The 25,583-nt window shown below is 46.8% G+C and overlaps 1 protein-coding gene across 3 annotated transcripts; it reads left to right on the forward strand.

The window, feature by feature from the left end:
* Positions 1 to 25,237, forward strand: MMEL1 (membrane metalloendopeptidase like 1). 3 transcript variants are annotated; one of them, XM_051786525.1, is made up of 23 exons: positions 1 to 164; positions 4,728 to 4,891; positions 10,877 to 10,936; positions 11,560 to 11,721; positions 12,134 to 12,214; positions 12,681 to 12,776; positions 13,045 to 13,163; positions 13,809 to 13,874; positions 15,750 to 15,884; positions 16,479 to 16,568; positions 16,819 to 16,955; positions 17,436 to 17,529; positions 17,801 to 17,929; positions 18,213 to 18,311; positions 18,686 to 18,769; positions 19,022 to 19,125; positions 19,973 to 20,031; positions 20,668 to 20,787; positions 21,834 to 21,967; positions 22,330 to 22,395; positions 23,404 to 23,499; positions 23,801 to 23,877; positions 24,051 to 25,237. In XM_051786525.1, exons 2-23 carry the CDS (start codon positions 4,738 to 4,740, stop codon positions 24,148 to 24,150), a joined length of 2,262 nt encoding a protein of 753 aa, XP_051642485.1. In that variant the 5' UTR covers positions 1 to 164; positions 4,728 to 4,737; the 3' UTR covers positions 24,151 to 25,237. The 3 variants fall into 3 exon arrangements, with proteins under 3 accessions (XP_051642485.1, XP_051642484.1, XP_051642483.1); XM_051786524.1 differs by lacking the exon at positions 1 to 164 and adding an exon at positions 4,113 to 4,553; XM_051786523.1 differs by lacking the exon at positions 1 to 164 and adding an exon at positions 4,113 to 4,591 and having other exon boundaries at positions 24,051 to 25,236.
* Positions 25,238 to 25,583: the final 346 nt, after the last annotated feature.

Consider the following 25,583-nt stretch of genomic DNA (forward strand, 5'->3'; position numbering starts at 1 on the left):
GCACAGCACTTTGCAATTCCATCACTGGTAGAGGCATCAATGCTGAGATCATGAACAAGCATTTATTTCTGGCTGCCAGAAAGCACAAACCCCTCAATTCCACCCCAGAAACTACACGAGCCACCTGAGCTCTGCGGCTGAGGAACATCCTCCACCAGACCAAGGTAAGACACCTTCCCTTTTTCCTGCTTGTCTCTGCAAAGTGCATGAATTCAGAAATTCAGGGCAGAAATCCTTGCTTACCTTGCACACACAACAGCACTAATGTCTGCTGGGTTTTTTTGCTCTGCTGATGTTCCAAAGATGCTCATCTTTAAAGGGAGGGTGAGAGGAGAGTTTTGAAACATCACCTAAACTTCCAGGTTTTCCCAATTCTAACCTGTTTCAGCTGTGCCTCTACCAGGACTTATTTCCACCACGCACAGCTGGGAGCCAACCAGCTCCAAGAAGATATTTCAGTGCTGGGTTTTATTTCTTTTATGCTGCTTGACAGATGACAGGGTTACACCGGCTCCCAAAGACAGACCCATTATGTCTGAGCACAATGAGTTATCCTCTGTGCTCGGCAGCCCTGCTCCAATAAATCACAGGGAACATCCAGCCATTGTCCTGGAGCCAGGCGTGGTGCTGATTTACTGGGGCCAGGCTGTTTGCTTGGGCTTTTTGTTTTAATGTCACCCCAGAGCTTCAGATTCTCTCCCATGTTTAAGGTAAATGCATATACCAGACTCATTTAAATCTGACTGTGGAATAGTGACACTGCTCTGGTTCCTGAACAAAACCAGCAATGCTGAGAGTGAATCTGACCTTGAATCTGAACCATATAAATCCTGGTTCAGGTGAGTTTTCCTATTTAGATTAATTCATATAAGCAGAAGAAATACACCTTTGTGTAACCTGAACATCAAAACACAGATCACGACAGATTAGAGCTCTCTTTCCACACTGGTGGTTCTTTATTGTACTAAAACCAAAGAGGTAAACAATAAGAGAGGTTTTGAGCAGTCTCTGAGGAGTTTCAGAGCTGCTTTCAGTCCCTCTGCCTCTCACACTTACTGGTCATCTGGAACCTGCAGTTCACGTGGAAGTGATTGCAGAGCTGGTTTTGCACTTCCCCTGAAGCAGGACTGCCTAAAACCTATTTAGAGGGGACTTTTTCTGCACAGGCAGAGGGTTCAGGGCAAACTACAACCCCTGACATGCAGAGGTGTGTGATTTCCCCTCACATCTCCCTGTGGATCAGTCTGTAAGGAGTGTAACACAGAGATGGAGACCTTGTTTCCATGGTAACAACACTTAAGACACATCACACTGAAGATGCTGCCACGTCCTTTGGCTGCTTTAGGACACTGAGCTGTTGGTACCTTTGATGGAGCTGTTCAATACCTGCAGGAGAAGCCCAGAGCTGTGGCTGGGAAATCACTGCCCTGCTGGGCATCCCTGGACTTCTGGGAGCATTCAGGGAGCAGCAGACACAGGATCAGCTGTTCAGATGACCCAGAACATTCAATTACATCAATACTAAGACTAAAGACTGTGCAAAACCTCTGGATGGCAAGGAACTGAATGAGGTAATCTATCCTCATAGACAAATATATATATATATATTATAAGAATATTGGGTAATATATCCTCATAAGCACAGAGCTTTTGAGGCCCAACCTCTGATGGTAAAGCAAAGATGCAGAGGAAGAAAAATTAACAGCTCTTCACAATTTTTATCTCCAGAATCAATTCCCTCTGAAGGAAGAGCTGCAGGTCAACTTGACATTGTGGAAACTAAGACACAACAGCCAAATTCCTGAGCAAGGTAGTATTACCCTTGGCTACTATCTCCTCCCAGTGCAGTGCCCCAGGTATAGCCATGGTTATTCCAGATTCTCCAGGGGAAATATGAAAAGAAAAATATTCAAACACAGCCTCCCAGGCAAGTGAGGCACCAGCTGTACTATTTGCTGTCCAGGGCTGGAACACTCTGACCATAAATTCCTCCCAGACTTGAGAATTTTTCCCAAAGAGAAAAGCACTGCATAAAACTGCAGAGCAGCTCCCTGTCTCTCTTCAGGAACCACGGTAGTTCTGTGTGGCTGGGGAAACAACTTTTTATTAAATATTCATGTGTGGAGTCCTGTAGTTCACAGTGAACACATCCTAAAAGCAGGCAGTCATCCAGCCTGGCTGCTCCAGCCCCATCCCTCCAGGATCCAAGTGTAAAAATCTCTGATTTGAGGCTTTTTCCAAACTGTAACTGAGAGCTCTTTACACATCCAAATTCCAGTAACAGGAGAACCTCCTTCACAAAGTTACAAAGTAAGCAAAAAGGGAAAAATCCTTTCAAAGCAGCCCAACCCAAACAGCAAACGCCTCATTGCTTCATATGTTTTGAGTCCACACTGCTTTGGGGAAAGAGTATGTTTCCTAAGAACTGAAAACCCCCACTGTTCCTCAATTTCTGCAAGAAAAATTCCCCAGATCAGTGTTCACCTTCTCTGTATTGCAAGAGAGATGATGCTTTTTAAGCTGCTTGGTAAAATGAGGGGCTAATGGACTGTGGAGTCGATCAGCAGGTGAGAGACCAGCACATGGAAATTCCTGCAGGCAGTGATTCAATGGGGAATAATTCAGCCAAATGTGAGATTTAGGAAAAAGTAAATGACAAAACAACCCCATTCCACTTTGCAGCATCAAGTCTCCTTCACCACAGAGGCTCCAAGGTGATGCTGAGAGTGTCAGAAACCAAAGCAGGTCTGTCCCCTCGGAAGCAGGGAGCAGAACAGGGACCTTGCTGCACTGCCAGGATGATGGATTGCCCTATTTCAGTGACCACACAAAGTTGCTCAAGACAATCAAAATTAATGATTCTGCAAATATGTCCTTTACAGTTGCTGCTGCTTCTCCTCACACAGAAGGGTTGTATTTGTTTGGGTTGCTTTGTTTGGGTTGTTTGGTTTTTTTTTTACTTCCTTACAGCCCAGCAGTAGGAATAAGGCTCTTGGATTCTTGGCATCTTAACTCTACGACTCCAAAATGGGCAAAATAATACCCTGCAGTATCTTATAGCCATGGTACAAGAATAACCACCTTAAATCTCCAAAAATAACTGCATTAAAACCTGAGATACCTGCAGTGCTATGGACCTCAACCAGGAGGACCCTCCTCAGAGCCACCCTCGTTGCAAGGTACCAGCAAAACTGCTCAGCAGTAAGGAAGACTCACATACACAGGAAACGAGTCTTTTTTAGCTGTAGAACTTTCTGCAGACAGAAATGAGGGATGATTTAAATCTTCATTAAATGCATAGTTTTGTCCCCAGGAGCGACCCTGCCTTCTGCAGCTTTTTCTCCCATATGGACCCCCAGGATCTGCACGTGCCTTTCAGACCCCTGTGTTCTCATCCTCCTCCTCAGCTGGTGGGATGAGAATAGCTGCCTTCACACTCGACAGAAGCCTGAGATAACATGACTCCGAAAAAAAAGGGCAAATTCTCACAGGGATTTTGAGGCAGAATCCTGACTGGGAGAGGAGACTTGGACTCCTGGCAGAAGAAACTGGTGTTCATTGTCTCCTACCCTTGGAACACTGTGTGTACATTCCCAAATCAGGGCTGCCACAAAGGAATCCCTGCTCTGCCCTCAGCACCTCCTCCCGAGCACACACAGGGCTGGGAGCGCAGGTCGGGAGAGGCACAACCTGACCATTTATCCCCTGGGAACTGGGGCAGCTCGGTGACAAACCCCCAGACACCGACCTGCTTCTGCCTCGCTGCAGAGCCGGTTCTGGGGAAGAGCAAAACCAACACACCTTCCCTGCCCTTTTATCTTTCCCGGTTGTAACCAGGCGGATTCCCCGGCAGCAGCATAAGGGACCAGGGTGCGTTGCCCACAACAGCCCCTAAATCCTGTTCCCAAAGCCAAGCCGTTCCCACACATCGCAGCCCAAAGCCTGGGCGGCTCTCGCCGCCGGAGGGTTTCGGTGGGTTGCCCCCTCCCCTGTGGCCCCTGAGGGCTAGCAGGGATCTGCGGGAAGCCGGGGGGACTCTCGGGAGAAGCCGCAGCAGCTCCAGCCCCGCTCCAACCCCTCCTCCCGCGGCTGCCCGGGCTTGGGATCCTTCCCATTTCCCTGGAGCCGGGAAGAGCGCAGGGCTAAGCTCCCGCTCCGAGCATGGCTCGGGGGGTTCCGAGGGGCTGCCGGGCACAGCCTCCTGCACACCCGGGAGCCCACGCGTGTCCCGGGAGCTTCCCACCCTCCAGACCCTCCGCCCGCGCCGGAGACCCCGCTCGGAGGCACCGGGAAGGACCCCGGGGTGGTAACGGAGCCCCGCGGAAGGAATTCCTCAAAACAGCGAGAGACTTCCGAAGTGGGGGGTGGAAGGCGGCAGTTTTCCCCCTCCTTCCCCGTTCGGGAGAAAGGAGCTGCCCAACCTGGTCATGAGACTCTTCCACACTTCCCAAAGAGGCTCCTGAAGTTCTGGCGCTGCAGCGCTGGGAGCCCGGGGCAGCCAGTCCAGCGCAGCCCCGCCGAGGGCACACACAGCTCGGGAGATGGAGAATGAGGTTGGCAAATCTGTGGACAATCAAATGGACAAATACATGTAATATTTTGGAACTTTCCTCTCTCCCTTTGCTTTTATTCTGCTTCCTTTTCCTCCCTGCTTTCTCCTGCTTTTACCCCTGCGCTGATTTAGCTGTGCCGTTAATTCTTTTTTTTTTTTACCCTCCCCGATTTAGAGTTACGATAATGGGGAAATCAGAAAGCCAAATGGATATTGTGGAAAAATCAACGAAATCTGGGAAGAAGCCCTGGAGCTTTGTGGCACTGGGTCTGGCTGTCCTGCTGCTCCTCATGACTTGTGCCGCCGTCGCCCTGGTGATCCTGTATGCCAGCAGCAGAGGTAAGAACCTGGGAATGATTCTCCTCTTCCCTCTGCAAACAGCATACAAGTCTTTTTCTTCTTTGTATTTCTTCAGAGATAAATGAAAATAAAATTCCAGGGGGGACAGTGAAGTCACCTCTGTGAGGGATGTGGCTGTCTCTGCCTTGTTCCCAGCTTGTGCATAGAGATTGTGTTGGATTTTACTTAATTTTTAAATTATGTGATGTAAGATTCTGTGTTTTCAATGAATTCCATGCATTTTGTTGAATTCAGCATTGTTTTGAGAAAGATGCTGCGCTGTTTCAGGGGGAGGGTGTGTGTCTGTGTGTAAGGATTGATAGTTCCTTACACAAGAAGCACAAGCCAAGATTCATCATTGTCAGGATTTTTAAAGGAGCAGCTGCTTTAAAACACTTTTTAAAACAATCTCTCTAAAGGAGAAATTGCTTATTAAAATGTGAAAGCTTTAAAAAACAATGCCACTTTCTGCTGAGGAAAGAAGAGACTTTTTCAATATTCCACCAGGCAGTTGGATCTCTGAGTGTGATTTGGTTCAGTGACTTTAGTTCAAACGTCTTGCTGACACTGATGCACCTTATTTTGAGGTGTTCTGCCTGAATATTTCAGCTGCAGAGCACACGAACTAAAGCTGAAGTTTTTTCCCACCAGCACACCTGCTTTAAAATCCTGTGAAGCATCAAATGCCTGTGTTTGTCATTCCCATTAAAGCCTCTTGGATTCACATCGCTGCTAAAACGCTGGAGAACAGAACTAAAGCAGGAATAGCAAACCTGGAGCAAGGCACTCTGTGTCCTTCCCCTGTCTCTGCATCCCCTGCTGCAGGGAACTGCATTTTCAGCACCTGTAAGGGAAACACTGCACAGTTCTGGGCAGTAACTCCTGGGAAAAGCCTTTTTATTGTTCACTCCTTTTGCTACCAGCCGTTGAATGTTGGGTGAAATCTGAGTGTTTGGTATCCGTGAAGTTCATCAGAAAGTTTGTTCTACCAGCTCAGGAGATGGGAGGAAAGAAATTCCCCAGGGAAAGGTACTAGAGGAGGAGTTTCTGTATCACATATTGAGCTCTGCAGGGTTTCGCTGCCTGAATAATTCAGGTGTTAATATTTGGTCACATACTGGTCTCACCCAAACCCACGGGGGGAGCCAGTGCTAACTATGTTTGTTTGCTGGAAAGCTTCTCTGGGAGAAAACAAGCCTAAAATGTAAATATTTTGCATTCTTGTATGGCCAGTTAAACTCTCCCTGGAGGTGTTTCCCAGGTTCAGACATTCCTGGGCAGCAGGAGTGCCAGGCACTGCAGAGCTGATGTGCTGCCTGTCCTGGGCTGGTTCCTCCCAGCTGGATGGAGGGGGTTTGACCCAGAGCCCCTCTGTGCCTCTGCTCCCCCTGAGCACACACAGCTCATCCCCTGCTCCAGGGGACACCCCGGGGTGGGCTCACCCTGGAGCAGCCACGAGCTTTAGGAAATTCCAGGTAGGAACCGAGCAGGAGAAATGTCACCTTTTAGTGGGTGTCTGCGTGCCCTGTTTGGGTCTAAAGGTGCGGCAGAAAGAGCTCTTCAGGCTGTTCCTGCAGGAGAAACATTTGTCTTTTTGTCTTGAAAAGTTTTGTCCCAGTGCTCCCCTTGGCCCTGTTTTGCTGTCACCCCCAGGCCCATTCCCAAAGCTCAGCCAAGAGCCTGAAGTCTCAGACTCACCAGGGGAAAAGCATTTATGGCTCAAAGCTGTGCAACATAAATCCCACACAGCAACAGGACAAAACCAGTGTAGCTGAGCAGCTTTCATGTGGTAGAACTCAGAGTGTTATCCTGGGGTTGTTCTGTTTCTAATTTCACTCAAATGTCGATTTTGAGGTGAGAATGGGACACTGGATTGTTCACTAAGAGCAGATTCAGATCTGCCACTTCATCTCTGTACATCCCTGATCACGCTGGCACTACCCAGCCTCTAACAAATAATTCTGTTTAGCTAGTAATTAAAAATTAAATTAGAAAATTAAATTAGAAAGACAGAAGGATTACCTGTCCTGCCTTACATTGTCTCTTTTTTTAATACAGAAAGGCATATATAGGCTTTGTGCTTCAGGAAGACTATTTCTGTTCTACTTGCACAGAGCTCACAGAGGAGCATTGTGGTGCATGAAACAGGCCCCTGGGTACAGCAGTAATTCCTGTAGTTCTGTTAAAGCTGACTGGGATTTTTATCTCTATTCCCAGCCAACAAAAACACTGGAGCTCTCACAGCAGTGCAGTTCTACAGTCCTAGAGGCAGTCTGGGGATGCTCGACATCCAAGGAAGTTTTCATGCCCAAAAAAACTCATCTAAACAAGCTAAAGGAAAATACAGGAAGAACAGAGTAATATTTGGGTGATCACAGCAAGGGAAGCAGACAGGACTGAAGTCACTGGGTTTGGACCTGAACACTCCACACTCTCAGTCTTTCCATCACACCCACACGTTCAGCTCAGAGCCTTTCCACAGCTCCCTCCCAGCTCCCTTCCACAAATATTTACCAAACTCCAGATCTCAGCACTTGTTGGAGAGGTTACAGTCTGAAGAACATTTCAGCACTTATTGTAGCTGACACATCAAATCAGTCAGCAACTTCTTCAGGCAACTTAGTTACCAACCACTTCCATCCTCACCCAACTGTCGGTCCGGTAATGTCTTCTCTCAGTGACATTTTATTCACTTTCTGGCTTCCAAGTTCCCTTCTCAGAAGCCAGACTCACAGATATTTATTTCTGTGTGCCTGCATCCCCTCAGGTTGTCCCTGCTGGCTGTTGGGAAGCTCAAGGTCATGCTCTGCTCTGTCCTCTTAGGTTGTAAACAGAGAAAAATCCAACCCTTGGCCTAAGCAACACCCTGCCCTGGGGGTTTCCAAAAAAACACATTTTCCTCCTACATTTTCTATGCTGTGAATGTGGTTTTTGCACACTCGAATAACAGATGTACACACACCTGCTGACCAGGAGCAATATCTGAACTGGCCACTGGCACTGTGAGAGGGGGCTGTGGCTGAGCTCTGCTCCTCTCCTGCACTGATGCCCAGATGAATGCTCGTTAAATAAAAGCAGCTACTCAGAGTAGATGGGGAATTTAAAGAAGTGGCAGCTAAAACATAAGTCATGGTGATATTTGGGTGGCAAGACCCTTCTCAGTCAAAGTCAGAGGGAGCTCCATGGGTGTGGAGCGTTGCTGTGGGGTGACAGGACATGCAGGGCTGCAAACACTCCTCACTGAGTCTGACACAAATCCTGGCTCAGCCCTGCCTGTAGGTGAGAAATCCAAAGGAAGGAGGAATAAAACCAAACCCTTGTGTTCTGGGCTCCATTTGAAGCCCCTGACACTGGTACAGACCACCCTCCCCGACAAAGAAAACCTGAGCTTGGCAATTGTGTTGTTTGCTGCAAAAAATCCGCTGGTTTGACAGCAGAAAGAGCAGGTTGTGGTGCCAACAGCACTTCTGCAGAGGAGTTCTGGGGAACAGGGAAGGTGCTGGGAGGTAAAGCTCCCACATAGTGACAACTGTGGCTCTAATTGTTCCTGTGTGTGCCATCCCCAGCCATCTGTGCTCCTCCAAACGTGCTGTGGGGAAACACTAAACACAAGCTGTGAGCTCCAGAGCCCCACACAGCAATTTGCTTTGCTTTTGTTGTCTGACAGGGAGCTTCAGTCAGGCTGTGAAAAGCAACTTGTACTTAAAAAAAAAAAAATAATTGCCCTTCCAAAGCTGAGCTGCTGAAGGGGCCTGCAGGGCTCCACAGCTCTCAGGAGTCATCCTCACCTCCTGCTGCTGCCCAGGGAACGTGACAGGGCTCCGTGGCTTCTTGTAAAGGCAAATTAAGACAGTAAAATTCTCCACAGTGAGCCCAGAGGAGTCTGAAGCACATCCCAGCTCTGCCATCTCTCAGGTGAGCCGTTCACCTCCAAAGGAGCATCTGGAGTTGCTTCATTTCCCTCATTTTCTTCCATTTGCTGTAGTCCCACAGCCAAGGTCATTTTATTTGGCTCCATTAAAGTTTATCTTCCCTGATCAATTCTCTGATGATGCTGTGTCAGACTGAAAGGGGTGTCAGAGCAGGAGGCTCTATGTCACTGTAACTCAGCATGTCAGCACCGTCTGACTGGGCAGAGAAACACAGAGAATTACCTGTAGTTATACTGAAAAGTTAGGCTCTTGTTTTAGCAGAGGGCTCTGACAAAATGAAGCACAGAGCTGCCTGGCTGAGGCTGCACAAGGTGCACTGCTATGTTTGATTGCAGCTGTTGGAAGGTGCAGGTGACAGAGGCTCAGTGGAGTGAGCAAAGCCCTGACAAACCCCCTGCAAAGCCAAACAGGGCAGTGCTGGTCACCCCTCACAGGCCAGGTGGGGTCTGTGTCAGGAAAGGTGCTGAGGAATAAAGGAATAATTGACAGAAGGACAAAGGAAACACTTTCCAAGCCCCTCACCAGCTGTTCCTCCTGATCTGGTTTCGTGGCAGAGTTTCAGAGCCCCGAGTGTCCAAACCAGCTCTGGCTCCCCTGGTTATCCAGCTCAGTTACAGCTCCCCAGTCCCCAGGGCTTTGGGAAGGGGGGAGTCTGAGCCTTGTTGAAAGCAGTTGGGTTCCAGAAACTGGAGTCAGACGTTGTCAGGTTACATTAAGAGTAGGAGCTTTGACCAAAAAAAAAAAAATTATAAAAGAAAAAAGGCTTCACTTGCGTCCTGCCTGGTCCCTGAGAAACAATGAGAAGCAGAGAGTTCTTGTAAAACAGGTATTTCCATCTCACCTTTGCTATTGCTCCTTTACAGAGAATTTCCATCTGCCTTTGAACTACTTATTTCTTTTCTCAAACTCTTATTTTTTTTTTCCTTGAAAATACCCTGGGCTTTTAGGTTTGATTTTGCTAATTGTTTAATTAATAGAGAATTTAGGAAACTCCAGAAAAAAAAAAAAAAAAAGCTAAACCATCTATGTGAAGCTTCACATTTTTACCCATATTTTGCTCATCCCATGTTGAGGTTGCCAGACCCCAACCACAAGACACAGAGTTATTCTCATGCAGATGTGCTCAGCTGGGCCCCCAATCCCAGTGGGGGCTTTTTGTGTCGCTCCCACTGATGAACTTCAAAGCCCTCTTTTCTCCCCCACTGTTTCATTTCTCTCTGAATTACTGTAATCTTGTTTGCTCTCATGTAAAGCACTTGCTTTCATTGACAGGAATTCTCTAGTAACTCTTTACTGCAAACATCCCAGTGCAAGGATCAAAAAAGGAGTTTAAAAAATATCTAATCCTGTTGGAAAGTATCAACTTTTGTTTTCCAGCTCGGAACCAAGTAGTTGTCTGTTTAACATAAGTGGATACCAAGCTGGTCCAGTTTCACAAATAGGAAATTAAGCCATCAGAATTCATTTCCTTCTCTCAGGGCCAAGGCCACTCCTCAGCCTGGGGGGCTCAGATACCCCAGACACGAGTCTGTCACTCCCCCACTCCCCAGCACACACACACTTCAAGAAATCAAAATCATTTCCTTTTCCTGATTTGATCTTGGTGGCTCAGAGCAGTGGGAAAGCAGGAATGCAGCTCTGGGCTTTTCACCCCCTGTTTAAGTCTCTTGGTCACGGTGACTTTGAAGATCATGAGAGAGCTCAGATGCTCAAAGCATCTCAACAGATTGCCTAGAAAGGGATCTGGTAGTTTGAGTTTGCATCAGAAAGTCTGTGGAGGCAGCAGGTAGAAAAAAATGGTCTCATTGTCCTTCCAGGAGAGTTAAAACTCACTGTCAATGCTGTTGTAATGCTGCTGCCAATAAATTTTCCTCATAAATCTCCAGATCAAAGATTTCCTCGCAGTTGCCATTCAATGTCCTTGGCACTGATGTTCAGTCACTCACTCCAAACCCACAGAGCTGTCCCAGGCTGGGCTCAGGTGAGTGACCTCGGTGGCAATTCCCTTCCTAAACAACTGATTCCATGTCCTTTCTCACTCCTCTCCCTGCAGGAACTCACTATGGCACCAACTCAGGCAACATATGCACCACCCCTGGCTGTGTCACGGCAGGTAAGGGGGTCCCTGGGAGGGATTATTGCCCAGGGGGTGTTTTATGTGTTGGTGCTGAACCTGAATAAAAGGTAGCTCAGGATTTAAGGCTGAAGTTGAAAAGGAATGAGATTTCCCCTTGGCCAAGGGGTATCATCCATAAGGAAGCAGTACAGGAAAATTGCCAGTGTGGCCAAGAGCCCTCTGGCCTGAGCCACAGGGACATGGACTGGCCAACAGTCTGTGCCTTGGGATGGGAAGAATCCCTTTAGAATGAATTTTCTCTGTGAGTGTATTCTATACATGGGGCATTCACCCTCTTATTTTTGGCATCTACAGCTCAGGAGAGGTGAGGCTCCATCAGGGGTGTTCCCAATCCCCCCTGGAACACTGGTTTCTTAGGCAAGTTCCTGAGCTGGAGCACAGGGGAGCCCTGGGCAGCATCCCATGCCTGCAGGGCACTGTGCTCTGGGAGAGCTATTCTGCCACTCAGAGGCTCTCAGGCATTTTTAAGCAGAAAATGGGATCCTTCAAGTCCCAATACATGGGAATGACTCTTGCCAAGCAGCTCCTTGACAGGCTTTGGTAGTGCCAGAGATCACTGGGCAGCCTGTGGGATTCAGCTCTCCAATTCTGGTCCCCAGCTGCCAGAATAATCCAGAACATGGACCCTGCAGCTGACCCGTGCCAGGATTTCTACCAGTACGCCTGTGGGGGCTGGCTGAGCAGGCATGTCATCCCAGAGACCAGCTCCAGGTACAGCATCTTCGACATCCTGAGGGACGAGCTGGAGATCATCCTGAAAGGTGGGAACGAGGCTACTCCATCCTCACACTCGTGTCTGGTGTCAGGGGTTTCTGGCCACACAGCACACAGAGAAATAACCCTGCAGAGAGAAGTGTGGAGTGTGGTTTTTTTTCTCTCTGGTCCTTTAATCTCTACATCTCTTACTGCCCCCATTTTGTAGGAACATCCTGTTCCCACTAAAAATTAGCCATAGGTGATTTGATACTGACTTCAAAAGGAGCAGGACGAGCCTGCACATCCTTCCTCCTGACACTTTTGCCATTAATAGCTCCTCTGAAGGGCTCTCCAGTCTCACAGTAATTGCAGGCTACAGAAACAAGTGTTTATCATAGCCCTGAATTCTCAGGGATTTCTGTGATATGATCAAAGCTCTCCAGGGCACAAATCTCATGGCAATGGTTCCTTCCCCAGGTGTGCTGGAGACTTCAGATCAAGGGGACAGAGAGGCATTTCAGAAAGCCAAAATCCTTTACAAGTCATGCATGAATGAGAGTGAGTCTCCTCTTGTTCCATTGGTTCCTGGGGTCCATACTGAGTGTACAGAAGCACCAATGTTCTGTTCAGTCCAGCCAGTACCTGTCTAATCTGGGTGGATCTGCCTGGAAAGCTCATCTGCAGATGGGTGAAGGTGCCTGGGTGCATCACTAAGGCCTAATGTGTACATCTGGGATGGGGAAAGGATGGAGGTTGGGTACCTGCCCCTGGGGTGGAAGCCAAACCTTCCCTTCAGAATGCACAAACCTGTCCCAGTTCATCCTTCCCAAACCAGTCCAGTAAAAATCAGCACTGGAGCCTCAGAAGTGTTTTCACTGCTTTTCTGAAGGCTGATGCAGGGGACAGGTGGTTTCACGGTCTCTCTTCTTTTGGACTGTGACAAATTGAGTTTCAGATTTAAACTGTCAGGCCCATTACCTGTTTTTCTGTGAAAACAACACAGCATTTGTCTTTCCTCTCTCAGGCCTTATAGAGCAACGAGATTCTTTGCCTCTGCTGGAGGCCTTAAGGATGGTTGGAGACTGGCCAGTGGCTTCTGCAGACTGGAATAAGACCAAAGGTAATGCTGGGCCTGAAAGGGTTCAATAATGTGCAGTCAGAGTCATTTCCTGCACTAGGGAGGCCACTGTCACTGGATTAAATCCCCCATTTTCACTTTTTCTTCATCAACAAGAGTCAGGGGGTCACACATATTTAACACACACACACACACACATATATATATATAGAATTAGATCTACACAATTTTAGCACAGCAAACTGCACAACTTCAATCAGTCCTGACACAGGTGGATAAATGGTATTTGTTCTCCCTTTTATCCCCCCAGAGCCAAGCTGGAGCATGGAAGAAAAACTGTCCCTAATGAACTCCAGGTTTAACAAACGTGTCCTCATCGACATGTTCGTGTGGAACGACGACCGGGACTCCAGCAGGCACATCATCTATGTGAGCCAAAAGCTGCATCCCAGAACCACAGTGCAGACTTGTTCACAGTGCAGACAGATGAGATTCCCACAGCACAGCACTGGCCAAATGCAGGGAACAGCCCTGTGCCCCAAGTGACAGACCTGTCTCAAAGAAATATTGGGAAAGGTTTTGTGGCAGCTTTTTTAATTTTTTTTTCAGTAAAAGACATAAAAGTCAATGGAACTTTGCTGATTTACAGCATTTAAGGGCTGTAAATTCTTGTGACTTAGAAAATGATGGTGAGGTTTAACATGTAGCAGGAAACCATGGGTCTAAAATATGTAAATAATATTTCAGAGTTTGTTCATGCAGCAAGTCCAGCCCTCAAGTCAAGCAACTTAGAAAAGTTGCCCAAATCTATTCTTGGATCTCAGTGGGGACTGAAAGATTTTGCTCAGTAACTCTCACTAAGATCCATCCTGTCCTTACCCAAAAATCCAGAGACCAAAGTTGTACCTTCCATCCCCCCCCATCCTTGCAGAGCTGCAGTTCTCTGGCTGTTTGGCTGCAGGGTCATTCCAGCACTGGAAGGATGGAACAGCATCTCATGTTGCCTCTCAAGGATTCCTTTGGACAACCCCAGTTCCTGTTCATCACTAACCAGAGAAATGTGTTTTCCTTCAGATTGACCAGCCGAGCTTGGGAATGCCATCCAGGGATTACTACTTCAATGGGGGCAACTATCAAAGGGTGAGTGTTCCTTGGCATTTATTTACCATGTGCCACTAAAACAACTTTATTACTTATCCCTGTGCTTTGGAAAACTCAAATATATGAATCTTCAGGGCATGTAACAATCAGAGTTAGACTGTGACATTCATTGCTACGTTTTTTCCTAATTATGCCAAAATTTTGTCACATTTACAAAAGGACTGAACAGCTGTATAAATATCAAGCCTCCCCAGAACTGGCCAACCATAAAGAATATTATGGGAAAACAAAGTCATTAAACAGTCTCTAATTCTGAAGGACAGGGTTCACATTTTCAGTGCAGGTTGTCTTGGATTCCCTTCTATCTTCCTCTAAATCCACTGATACTCAGCTAGTAAGAATCTGCTGCCACCTACTCTCCCCTTTCCCCAGAATTACAGGAACATTGTGAGAGATGATTTTCTAGCTGTTTTTCTCTGCCAATGCTCAGGGCAAAAGCACTGATTGTGCAAAAACTCTGTTTCTGTAAATACACAGAAAGCTGTAGCAAACAGAGCCAGATAATTTATCTGTTTCCAAGATGAAAATTCTGCTTTAGTACATTGTATTTCCCTCAATTATGTCATGCTAACAAAGAGTATTTGCAGCCCAACATCAAACCAATTTTCCTAACAAGAATGGAAGGGAAAACAGAGGGACAACAATCAGCATTTGAGACTCTTTTGTCTCGTGGTTGTAAGAGCAGATGAAAACATCAGTGGGAAGAGTTTGATTCTTACTTCAAAGACTATGTATTTGACTATGTTCTCACAGATAATATAGCTTAAATACAGCCCTGTGAGGTTTGTACAGGATTGTTTCTGCACCTTCTGGGCACCTTTACAAGCTGCCAACTCCTGATCCAGAACAACCTCCTGGTAGCTGTGCTGGGAGCTGCTGGACCAGGAGTCTGTCCTGCAAGTGTCACCTGGACAGAGCAGTCACAGCAGGAAAGAGGGATATTGATGCACTGGTGCAGGAAGGTCAGACATAGATTGACTTGTAGGAGATGGAAAATCAGGTACAGTGCAGAGACCATCCCAGATTAGCAAAAGAAAACCATCTCTGCTCGATACAGCTTTAATTTGAAGCCATAAACCAGCGTGGGCAAGGCTGTGTCTTTAATTCTAATGACTAAGGAGGAGACACAACCCCTTTTTATTTGCTATTTACCAGCTCACTGCCCCCAGACAATGACCCAACTCTGATGACCCAAACTCCCCCTGTGCTTTAGTCCAGCATCCTTTGGCAAAGCTCCTCCTGAGGCCTGGGGGAGTCTGGCCTGATTAAGGGCTCAGCCTAAAACCACAAATCATCGTCCTGTAAGTGCCCAGACACAACTTCACAACAGTTACTGTGTTTATCTGGTTTCCAAGGTCTCTGGAGGAAGAAAAGTATACAAGAAGAACAGGTGACTTTAAGTTTTCCTGCATCAGGGGTCAGTACTCCTTCAGCAGCCAAATATCTTTTCAAAGCCCTTTCTGGGGCATGAATCAGCCAGAACCTCCCACCAGAAATAAAGCAAAGGTATCACTGGAACTGTTTGAGACGGAGCTTTTGTCTCAGTGAAACCAGAGTTGAGAAGATTTATGGTATTGCTTTCAGAGGACTCAAACCTTCCACATTTACTCTGGGATTTTGGCTGGTGGGGATCACTGTTCCCACAGAGTAACTCAATTTATGGAGCCTTCTCAGCAATTCTAACTCAGAGTGCCAGAGCTGCATTGCACAGGGAAGCAGGAAGTGTTTTTTGAGGCTGGTAACTGCCCTGCAGGGTATTCCAGGCTGAACTGAGCTCCAAGGTGTGGCAGTGGTATCTACTACAGGAAAAAAAAACCCTCAATACTGTCCCTACCCCCTGTGTCCTGTGTGCAGGTGAGAGAGGCTTATCTGCAGTTCATGATCACCGTGGCCAAAATGATCCGGGAGGACCAGAACGTGTCTAGAGATGACTCCTTTGTCCAAGAGGAGATGACAAAGGTGATGGAGCTTGAAACAGAGATTGCAAATGTGAGTACAGAGCTCCAGAGCTCAGGATGCCGGGGGGTGAGGGATGAGGGGGCAGATCTCTTGATGTTTGTGCAGCAGTTTTCAACCCAGCACGAAACCCACGGCACAGAAAACAGGGGGAAGAAGAGTTTTTGTGCCATGAACAGCTCAGAAATCAGTGTGTCTATAACTGTCTACTGAGTACACTGCTGTGCTGCTCCAGTCCTAGCTGTGTTTATGTTTGGAACTCTTCTAAAGCAGGATAACCCATCTTCTGCTAAACACACACTGTGAGAACACCAGGGCTCACTCCCTCACGTCCTTAGGAATCTACAGCCCCCTAAAAATCTCCCAGAGCTTGCTCTGCCATTCTAGAGGACAGAGGGAACCACTTGGCTCAGCATGTCACTAAAATATTATTGAATAGCAGGGACCAGAGTTCCTGCACTGAAATTTAGAGAGCAGCACTGGACACCATCAAATGAGTTTCCTTTCTCCCCAGAAAAATGATTTATTTGGATGTTATTTGAGTGTGCATTTGTGCACATGCATGTGATTTCAGCCATTGATATTTCTGCCAGTTGAGTCCAGTAATAACCTTGTGAATGTCTCCAGGCAACAACCCCAGCAGAGGAGAGGCACGATGTCACCTTGTTGTACAACAAAATGACCTTAACAGAGCTACAGGAAAAGTTTGCATTGAATGTAAGTGCCTAATGAGCAGTCTCATACTTTCAGTCTCTTAATTCCAATGGAAATGGTTTCATGAATTTGTCAGTGACTCAACAAAGAGGTATAAAATCAATCCCATTCTTAATCTTGTCTTCAGAGTCTCTTAAAAAGCTTCTTTCTGCTGAACAACACTACAGCTGCATTCAAGGCCATAAAACTGTAGAAAGTCCAGTTACTAAGGCACTTAAGCACCCACCATTGGCATGTCTCTCTGTCTGCCTAGGAATTTAACTGGACCTTCTTCATCCAAGGTGTCATGTCTTCAGTAAGTGTCCAGGTTGACCCAGAGGAGGAGGTGGTTGTCTATGGCATGCCCTACCTGCAAGAGCTGAAGGCAATCATCTCTAAGTACTCAGCAAGGTAAAAAACTGGAGAATATGCCATTAAAACTCACAGAAATATTGTGGATATGTCAATCATTGGACCTCCCCTTTCTAGTTCTGCCAGAGCTTCTCCAAGGAAAATGACAGCCCTGTAAAATATGGGAAATGTCTTTGAAGGTCTTGGGGTCTCAGAGCACTTCAGTAGCAAGTGTCTCACCTGCTGCTTGCTTAGGAAAGGTTAAATGGGAAGCAAAAAGTACATCACAGGCTTAGGTCTTGTTACATTCCAGAAGGAAAACCAATAGGAAATTAATCCCTGAGCACACAGGACAGTCCAGTCCTCGGGCTGGGCAACTCCAGTGAAATGAGAACAGTCCCCTGCAGATGCCGTGAAACCCAGGACTGGCAGCAGTCATTTGCTTCCTTGTCTCCATCCAAAACTGAGATCCCCCTCTGGCTGGCTGCACTGGTGTTGGTTTTTGCAGGGGATTAAGCTCAGCTCTGCTTTCCCACACAGCACCATCCAGAACTACCTCATCTGGCGCCTGGTGATCGACCGCATCAGCAGCCTGAGCCGGCGCTTCAAGGATGCCCGGGCCAGCTACAGGAAGGTATTTCCTCCCTGCCTGGACAGCTGGGCTGGAGGAGAGCCCAACAGCTCCAGAGCAAGTCCTTGTCAACACAGCCATGGCAGGGGGGTGGAACTAGATGAGCTCTGAGGTCCCTTCCAACCCAAACCATCCTGCGATGCCGCGGTTCAGTCACGTAATCCCCAAACAAAGCCCGGGGTGGCAGTGGAAACCTTTGCCTTAGGCTAAGCTGCTGGTTAGGGGAGGTTCTGGAGGTGCACAGGCAGGGCCAAAGCTGTGCTTGGTGCTGCAGGCTCTCTACGGGACAACGCTGGAGGAGGCGCGGTGGAGGGAGTGCGTGAGTTACGTCAACAACAACATGGAGAACGCGGTGGGAGCGATGTATGTCCGGGAGACTTTTGCTGGTGAGAGCAAGAGGATGGTATGTAGTTTACCCTTCGTACTACTGTACCTGCACCGTGCCCACAGAGCCCCTTCCCTCCCGTCTGAGCCCCCAAAATGTTTTGCCTGTGAAAGATCCCCCCAGGCCAAGAGTGGGAAGGAAGGAGAGCTCGGTTATGATCTTTGGAATGCTGAGCACTGTGGTTTAGAGCAGAGAATCTGGGGACATCAGGCTTCAGCAGGAAGCTTTTCACCCCTCCTTAGCTCTGCCTGGGGAGATGTAAATCAGGTAAGTGATTCCTGTCTCACTGGTTCTCCTTTAGGTGCGAGATTTAATAGAGAAGATCCGCGAAGTGTTCGTGGAGACCTTGGATGAGCTACAGTGGATGGACGAGGCATCCAAGGAGAAAGCCAGGGAGAAGGTCAGAGATAACAGGGAACTTCAGGATTCCCTTATGAATATGAAATATTTTGAATTTTGTTGTATCTCTATTTCCAGTTCCTCTACAAAATGGAGGAAAATACTTCAATGTTCATTATTCCATTATCTTATCACATTGTCCTTTCCTTTTAATCCTTTGTTAGCCCCACATAACTAGAATGGCAATTGGACACAATGCAATCCCCCAGGGAAAACATTTCATTGACTTTAGGACCATCAGCACCATTCCAATAGCAAGGGAAAAAAAAACGACTAAACTATTCTATTCAACAAAGTATTGACACTTCATAGAAAACCCACCACACACCAACAAAAACCACAATTAAGGGGAAACAGTAAATTCTTTTCTTCTAGGCAATGGCAATCAAAGAACAAATTGGCTATCCAGATTACATTTTGGAAGATCAGAATGACAAGCTGGATCAGGAATATGCCAATGTAAGTATCCTGTGCACACCTCAAGATAAAAGCCTTCACTTATTTTCTTGCCACTTGGAATTCTTATGCCTGTACAACTGTCCTTTCCAAGGACATTAAAAAGAACATATTAATAAATAAATGCATGCAGGGAGCCAACTTTTGGTTGATACCATGCAATCAAAAAACCTCTTACAGAGGATACATCCAGTGGTATGAGGAGTCCCTCTTTCTGCACAGCTTACTAATACACCTGGAGCTCTGTTTCTTTAGTTAAACTTCAGTGAACACAATTACTTTGAAAACATCCTGGAAAACCTGCGAGCTGGGGCCCAGAAGAGCTTGAAAAAACTTCGAGAGAGAGTTGACCAAGACATGTGAGTTCCCAGCCAGCATTTTACAGCCTCAGTCCAAGATCTGGATTAATGGGGAGGGTGTGCAAGTCATGCTGGGGCAGCTGAGAGTGCTTGGGGCTGAGGCAGTCAGGGAATTAAGCAGGTACTTCACTGACTCTGGCAGCAGCAATCCAGCCCTTCCCTCAGAGTCTCCAGTCCTTCCTCAAGATGTTTCACACTCAGAAATGGCACTGAAATACTTCACACGAGAGCAGTGCCAGACCCTTCTGACAGCCCAGCAAGGAGGGGAGGAGGGAAACAGTGTCATGGAAATTCTCCATCCCAGACAGTGTCAGGAAGAGGGGGTACCAGTCACCACCTTCCACACCAGTGTGGCTGCTCAGCATTCGAGGGGAAAAGCATCTCTCACTTTACCTGGGAATTATTTTGGATGAGAGGTGCCCATAAACAGGCCAGCAGGTATTTCCTGGTATCAGGATTTCTTTCCAGCTGTGCTCAATGCACCTTTCTTCCCTACATTAATCCTTTCCTTATGCAATTTCCTTAGCAGGATTTTCCTTATCAGCAAATTATATTTCTATATATATCCTTATATATATTCCTTATAATATATATATTCCTTATAATATATATCCTTACAAGGATTATATATCCATATATATATATATATATAATGCTTGTAGAGATTATAAATCCATAAATATACTCCTTATATTATATATATTTTATATATACATATATAATCCATATAAGGATTATTTCCTTACCATCCTTTTCTATATAAACTTTTTAAACAATAATTAAATTAAAAGAATGACTAAAAAAAAATTAAAAATCACTACTCACTGTGTGCAATGTTTGTTTTTAGATGGATAATTGGAGCTGCAGTGGTCAATGCATTCTATTCCCCCAACAGGAACCAGATAGGTAGGTTTAAACAGCTTTAAACTGCTGCATGGAACTAATTCAGCATTTTTAGCCCCACAGCAGTGCAGCTCTGCATCCAGAGGCAAAGCCCTCAGCTGACACAGCAGCTGGGTGGGTTTTTGCAGAGCTGTGGGCACGACTGGCATCGAGTGCCCTTGGTGTCTGTAGGAATCCCTCCTGGGCATGTTTTACACCCCAGCTGTTGTTGGAACCAGCAGATGATTTCTAACGTTTCCTTAACCCAAATAAAGCAATAACATATCCATTATTTCCCCTATAAAATGGCTCTTGCACACAAACTGTGCCTGTCTCCAAAAGACAGCTCCTAAACATTCTGTTCTTGACTCACTGCAGCAAACATTATGCACCAAATTAGGCTAAACTTAATGCAAATTATGCTTGGGCCTCAAACAGGGAGATACTGTAGCTGCAGATGTGCCAAATTAAACCTTTATTAACTTGTCATTTCCCATTTATCAAGAGAGAAACAATTTCACAGGAGGCATGAGCTTGTTTCTAATCATTTTATATTTGGTGTTCCTTCCTGACCCTTACACCAAGCAAACAAGCTGTCTGCCAAGGATGCAAAAATAAAGCCACCTTATGGCATCTCCCCCTGTCTCTCCCTCTTTGCAGTTTTTCCTGCTGGGATCCTCCAGCCCCCCTTCTTCAGCAAACACCAGCCACAGGCCCTGAACTTCGGGGGCATCGGGATGGTCATCGGGCACGAGATCACCCACGGCTTCGACGACAACGGTGAGGAGAGACCTGGCAATGGCATTGTTTCAGCTCAAACTCCTGGGAAAGGGGATTATTCCAGCTCAAACTCCTTCCCCTGTCGGGAATTGCAGCGACAGACTGCTGGGGCTGCAGGTCCCAGTCACAGCCTGCCCTGTTCAGGCCCACCGGGACCCCCCCGGGGATGGCTCTGCAGGGAATGTTCCACGGGCAACGCAGGGCACGCAGAAAACCAGATGTCAGAGAGAAATTCAGGCAATGGCAATTCTCAGGAAAAACTGTGACTTTTACAGCATCATCAGATCAGAAACACAAAGCAAGCAGATACACAGGCTCCCAGAGTACAATGAAATCAGGGAATGATGTTCTTGGGGCAGAAGAGTTTTCAGTAGTGTCTTGAAATCCCGGGAGATTTTGTTTTTCAACACAAATGCTTGAAAGAAATTGACTTTATTATCTTTCTTGAATGCCATGTAAAAATGTTTGGGGCAGAAACTCCCTTCTGATTCCATAAGTCAGTGGTTTTTTTACACGTGGGTTTTCTTCAAGTTGTTTTTTTTTATGGTAATTAATCTTGTGCAGATGACACATAAACACACAACACAGCCTCAGAAATTGAGTTCCAGAGCAGAGAAAACCCTTGCTCTAGACAGAGAGTTGAGAACACAAACCCCAGAACTGCAATTCCAGCTTTTAGTTCTCCATGAACCTCAGTTATGTCACATGGGCACACAGAACAAGCACCTCAGTGACCTCAAAGGTGGGGGAAGTTTTGTTCCATGATGCACAATCCAGCTGGAAATAAAACCAGGCCTTAGTGGTTTAGCTGAAGTCAGGGCTGCTGACTGAACAGGAAATCGTGGAATAACAGACATCACAGCTGATCTTGTCCATTCCCTCATGACAAAGAGGATCTGCTGTGCCACAAACATTCCTGAGCATCCAAACCAAAGGAGGAAGGAGGGAGGGCCCAGCTCTGACATCCCAGGTGCTGCCCTGGAAGAACAGTGGCTCCAACGTGCTCTCACCGAAAAATTTGCTTTTTAACTTGGATTTCCCTGCAGGAAGGAATTTTGATAAAGATGGGAACATGCTGGACTGGTGGAGCAACTTCTCAGCGCTGCACTTCAAGGAGCAGTCCCTGTGCATGGTGCACCAGTACGGGAACTACACCTGGGAGCTGGCGGGGGGGCAGAACGTGAGTAACAACCACCCCCTCTCCACAGGGCTGGGAACAGGGAATCCCTACTGAGAACACCCCCCAAACCCTGCAGCTGGCTCTTCTGGGAAGAAGGCACAACAGCAGCCCAGCAAAGCCAGGCTCTGTGTGCAGGGAGGTTCTGCCCAGCACCAGCCCAGCTCCTGTTGGTGGTACATTCATACAGATGGTCTCTAATCTGCAGCTTTTTCCCTGTGATTCTTTTAAATTTTTATTCTCTCTTTTCTTGCCCCAGCACAAAGCCATTGTTTGTCTGTGTTGTACAACTGTGCTTCAGCCTGTGGGTCTTGGAGTTGCTGATTTTACTGGCTATGGAGTAAATAACTGATTGTTTTTCACAGGTCAGTGGCATCAGCACACTGGGAGAAAACATTGCAGACAATGGAGGAGTCCGACAGGCCTACAAGGTAACTCAAACACACTGTGAGTTAACCTTACCTGGCATCCAGCAGTGGGGTTACCCAATCTGTCCTAAAAAAAAATTACACTTAACATGTTATTACCACATGCAAAAAGCTAAAACCTCAGTTATATGTCTAGAAGCTTCTGTCCCCATGGATCCAATCAGAGTAGGACCTGCCATTCCTGGACCCAGGAGCAGCCCAAAGGTGGAGCTCCAGGGTGAACAGGGAATGTTCTCCCCTACAAATAACCCTCACAGATGTCCTGGTGCAGCTTTTTTATCTCTGGTATTTTGAGTATGGCACCAGTTAAGGGTGCTCATAGCCCACCCTGGATTTTCAGAAATCTTAACTGACATTTCTGACCCTGAGGGACAACATTCCAATCAATGACTTTGTTAGAATTGTTTCAAAAGCCATTACAGGTGTGCAGGAGCAGAGTGGGATGACACAAAATGCCTGCTTACAGAATCCTGGGACGTTCTGTGGTGCTGGATCTATTTATACCCTCAGCTCTCCCTTTTGTTTCATGTGCTTTGGGACTATCTCAGCAACAGAGAGGCTGCAGAAACAGAACACTGGGAATTAACCAGCGTGAGGACACATTAACTTGTCTCCATCATGTCAATATAGCTAAAAAAGGCAAATTGGCCAATTAATGTGTAACAATAAGAGGTAATGGATTTAACATTGAGCAAGGTTGATATCTGCTATTTTATGAGCAGTTACCTGAAGAGAGAGAAGTCATCACTCTAGAGCTGTGGAGGAGACTTAACACTTTATTTCCAGATACAAATTCCTGTGGAAAGAGTCAATGAAGTCAACAGAGCTTATGCTGACGGCTTTGTCATAAAATTCTCTGTACTATTTGTGTTAGAGAGAGAAAACCCACAGAAGTACAGAAGGGAAACATGTTGGGTTCATTCATATTGTGGCTAAAGCCTCCCACCCCAATAAAACATTCAATATCCCCCTCCTGCTGCTCCTCTCAGCTGGATTTATGGTCTTTTCCAGGCCTATTTGAAGTGGCTGGAACGGGAAGGGAAGGAGCCAAAGCTTCCTGGACTGAACCTGTCCCACAAACAGCTTTTCTTCCTCAATTTTGCCCAGGTAAGAACAGTCAGGGTGGTGCCCCAGGCTCTCGGACTTCAGTTCATGTGAGGAAGGAAACACCTGGTGAGACCACCTGCTGATAGATTGATCCCAAAGCATGAGATCTTGATCCGAGACCTTGTAAAACAAAAACTAATTAATAATACTTGTATCTATTCTGCCTCTCTATAAAACATACTCCAGTGATATCATAACAAACTGGGATGGCTCTTAGGAAAACTTTGAAAACCAGTGAGAATGTTCCCAAAATGAACTCCCTGAAACCCTGACCCACTGATTATCAATGCTCCCTGTCCAGGTTTGGTGTGGCTCCTACAGACCAGAATATGCCAGCCAGTCCATAAAGACAGACGTGCACAGCCCTCTGAAGTACAGGTGGGTTTTACTGACTCCTAACTCACTTCATTCACCCCCTTGCACCAAGACAGCCCAGAAGGAGAGTTTTATAACACACTGGATAAATCCAGACTAGCTTTCAGGATTTCTGCCATGACTGGAGAGCACATGCACTGGGCCTCCATGTTAACAAGTGTCCTCCCTTTGTTTAGGGTGATGGGATCCTTGCAGAACTTCGAAGCCTTCTCCGAGGTGTTCCGCTGCAAGAAGGGCACAGCCATGCACCCCGCAGGGAAGTGCCGGGTGTGGTAACCCAGGGACAGAGAGGGGGACCCCTCCGGGGCCACCACACGGCTGGGCAGGGACGTGCCTGGTGTTCTCCTGCTCAGTCCCAGCCAGGGCTGAGGGGGCAGCTGCTGGAGTGGGACCCCTGGCCCACGGCACTGAGCTGTCCCAGTGCCCCGGGCAGCACACGGGGATCGCAGGGAGCCGGGGCTGGGCCGGAGCCCCCGGGCTGTTCCCGGCCAGAGCGACTGTTTCCAACGACATCCCGACTGTTATCGAGACTCTGCATCAGGGCTACAAGGACTAATGCTTAAGGGAAAACAAAACCAACAAACAGCCACAAGTCTATTTTTCAGAAAGGAACAATAATTTTAATATGCCAGCTCCGCCTTCTGAGGCTCAGCAGACCTGTCTGAGGTGTTTCACCGATCCGTTCCCAGTGTTCTGATCCGCTTTCTGGTGCATTCTTCTCCAAGTCAGGTTAGAGCTGCTGTAAACTCTGCTGTGTGTACCCCTGCACTTTGCTTTGCTGTCAGAGATCGCTATTTGTCGTGACATGTCACGCAGTGAGCCCTGTGTCGAGATGCCTGTTGCACTCTCCTCCTGCACTCGAGTTCCTCTGCTCCAAAGAACAACCTTCAAGTGACATATCACTGGAATTATCACGTTTTAGGAGTACAAATTCTGTCTTCATGGTTAAATTACAGGGTCCCACCCTTCAGAGATATATTTAAAATTATGCTTATTCTTGTAGAAAGTGTATAAAATACTTTTTGCCAAATAGCAAAACATGTATCCATGGAAACAATTAAGCTGGTTTTAATCCTGTGCCTTTTCGTTTTGCCATAGGCTATTTTTCAGTATTTACACTTGAAAATGTAACATGCATTAATTTTTAATAAAATTTAAAACAAAAAAAAATCACAGTGGCCAATTCAGCAAGGATTTCCCTACAGAGAGGGTTGGGTGGCTTTCCTTGGTAAACATCCTACCATAATGAGAATATTTTAAACTTTCAACACTTCATAGTGAATTTTAAATACTCTTTCAGCAAATGCTTTTCTTTCTAGCACAGAAATCCCTGGAAAGCAAGGCAGTAACTGCTTGTGTGAAGTCATGGTGGGATTCCTGGGGTGTCCTGTGCAGGGCCACGGGTTGGACATGATGGTCCTTGTGGGTCCCTTCCAGCTTGGGATATTTTGTGTTTCTGGTGCTTACAAAGTGCTAAATCACACTATTCCTTTGCTTCCCTGATCTCAGCACCCCACTGGCAAAAGGTTTGAGCCTGTAAAGTCAGATTGGCACAGAACCCCCCTGTTTCGCTGCATTTTAGACTTGTGGGCAATTGGGCATCAGAGAAGCTTTATTACATCCTTAGGAAAAGAAGGACGATCCCGGTGGTTTCCAGAACGAGGAACATCAAGCCTTTCCTTCTCCCATGCTGCCACCTGGCGACATAC

This window comes from Manacus candei, unplaced genomic scaffold (genome assembly GCF_025592945.1).
Source record: "Manacus candei isolate 608988 ecotype Guabito, Panama unplaced genomic scaffold, ASM2559294v1 h1tg000022l, whole genome shotgun sequence".
In the NCBI taxonomy this organism is placed as follows: Eukaryota; Metazoa; Chordata; class Aves; order Passeriformes; family Pipridae; genus Manacus; species Manacus candei.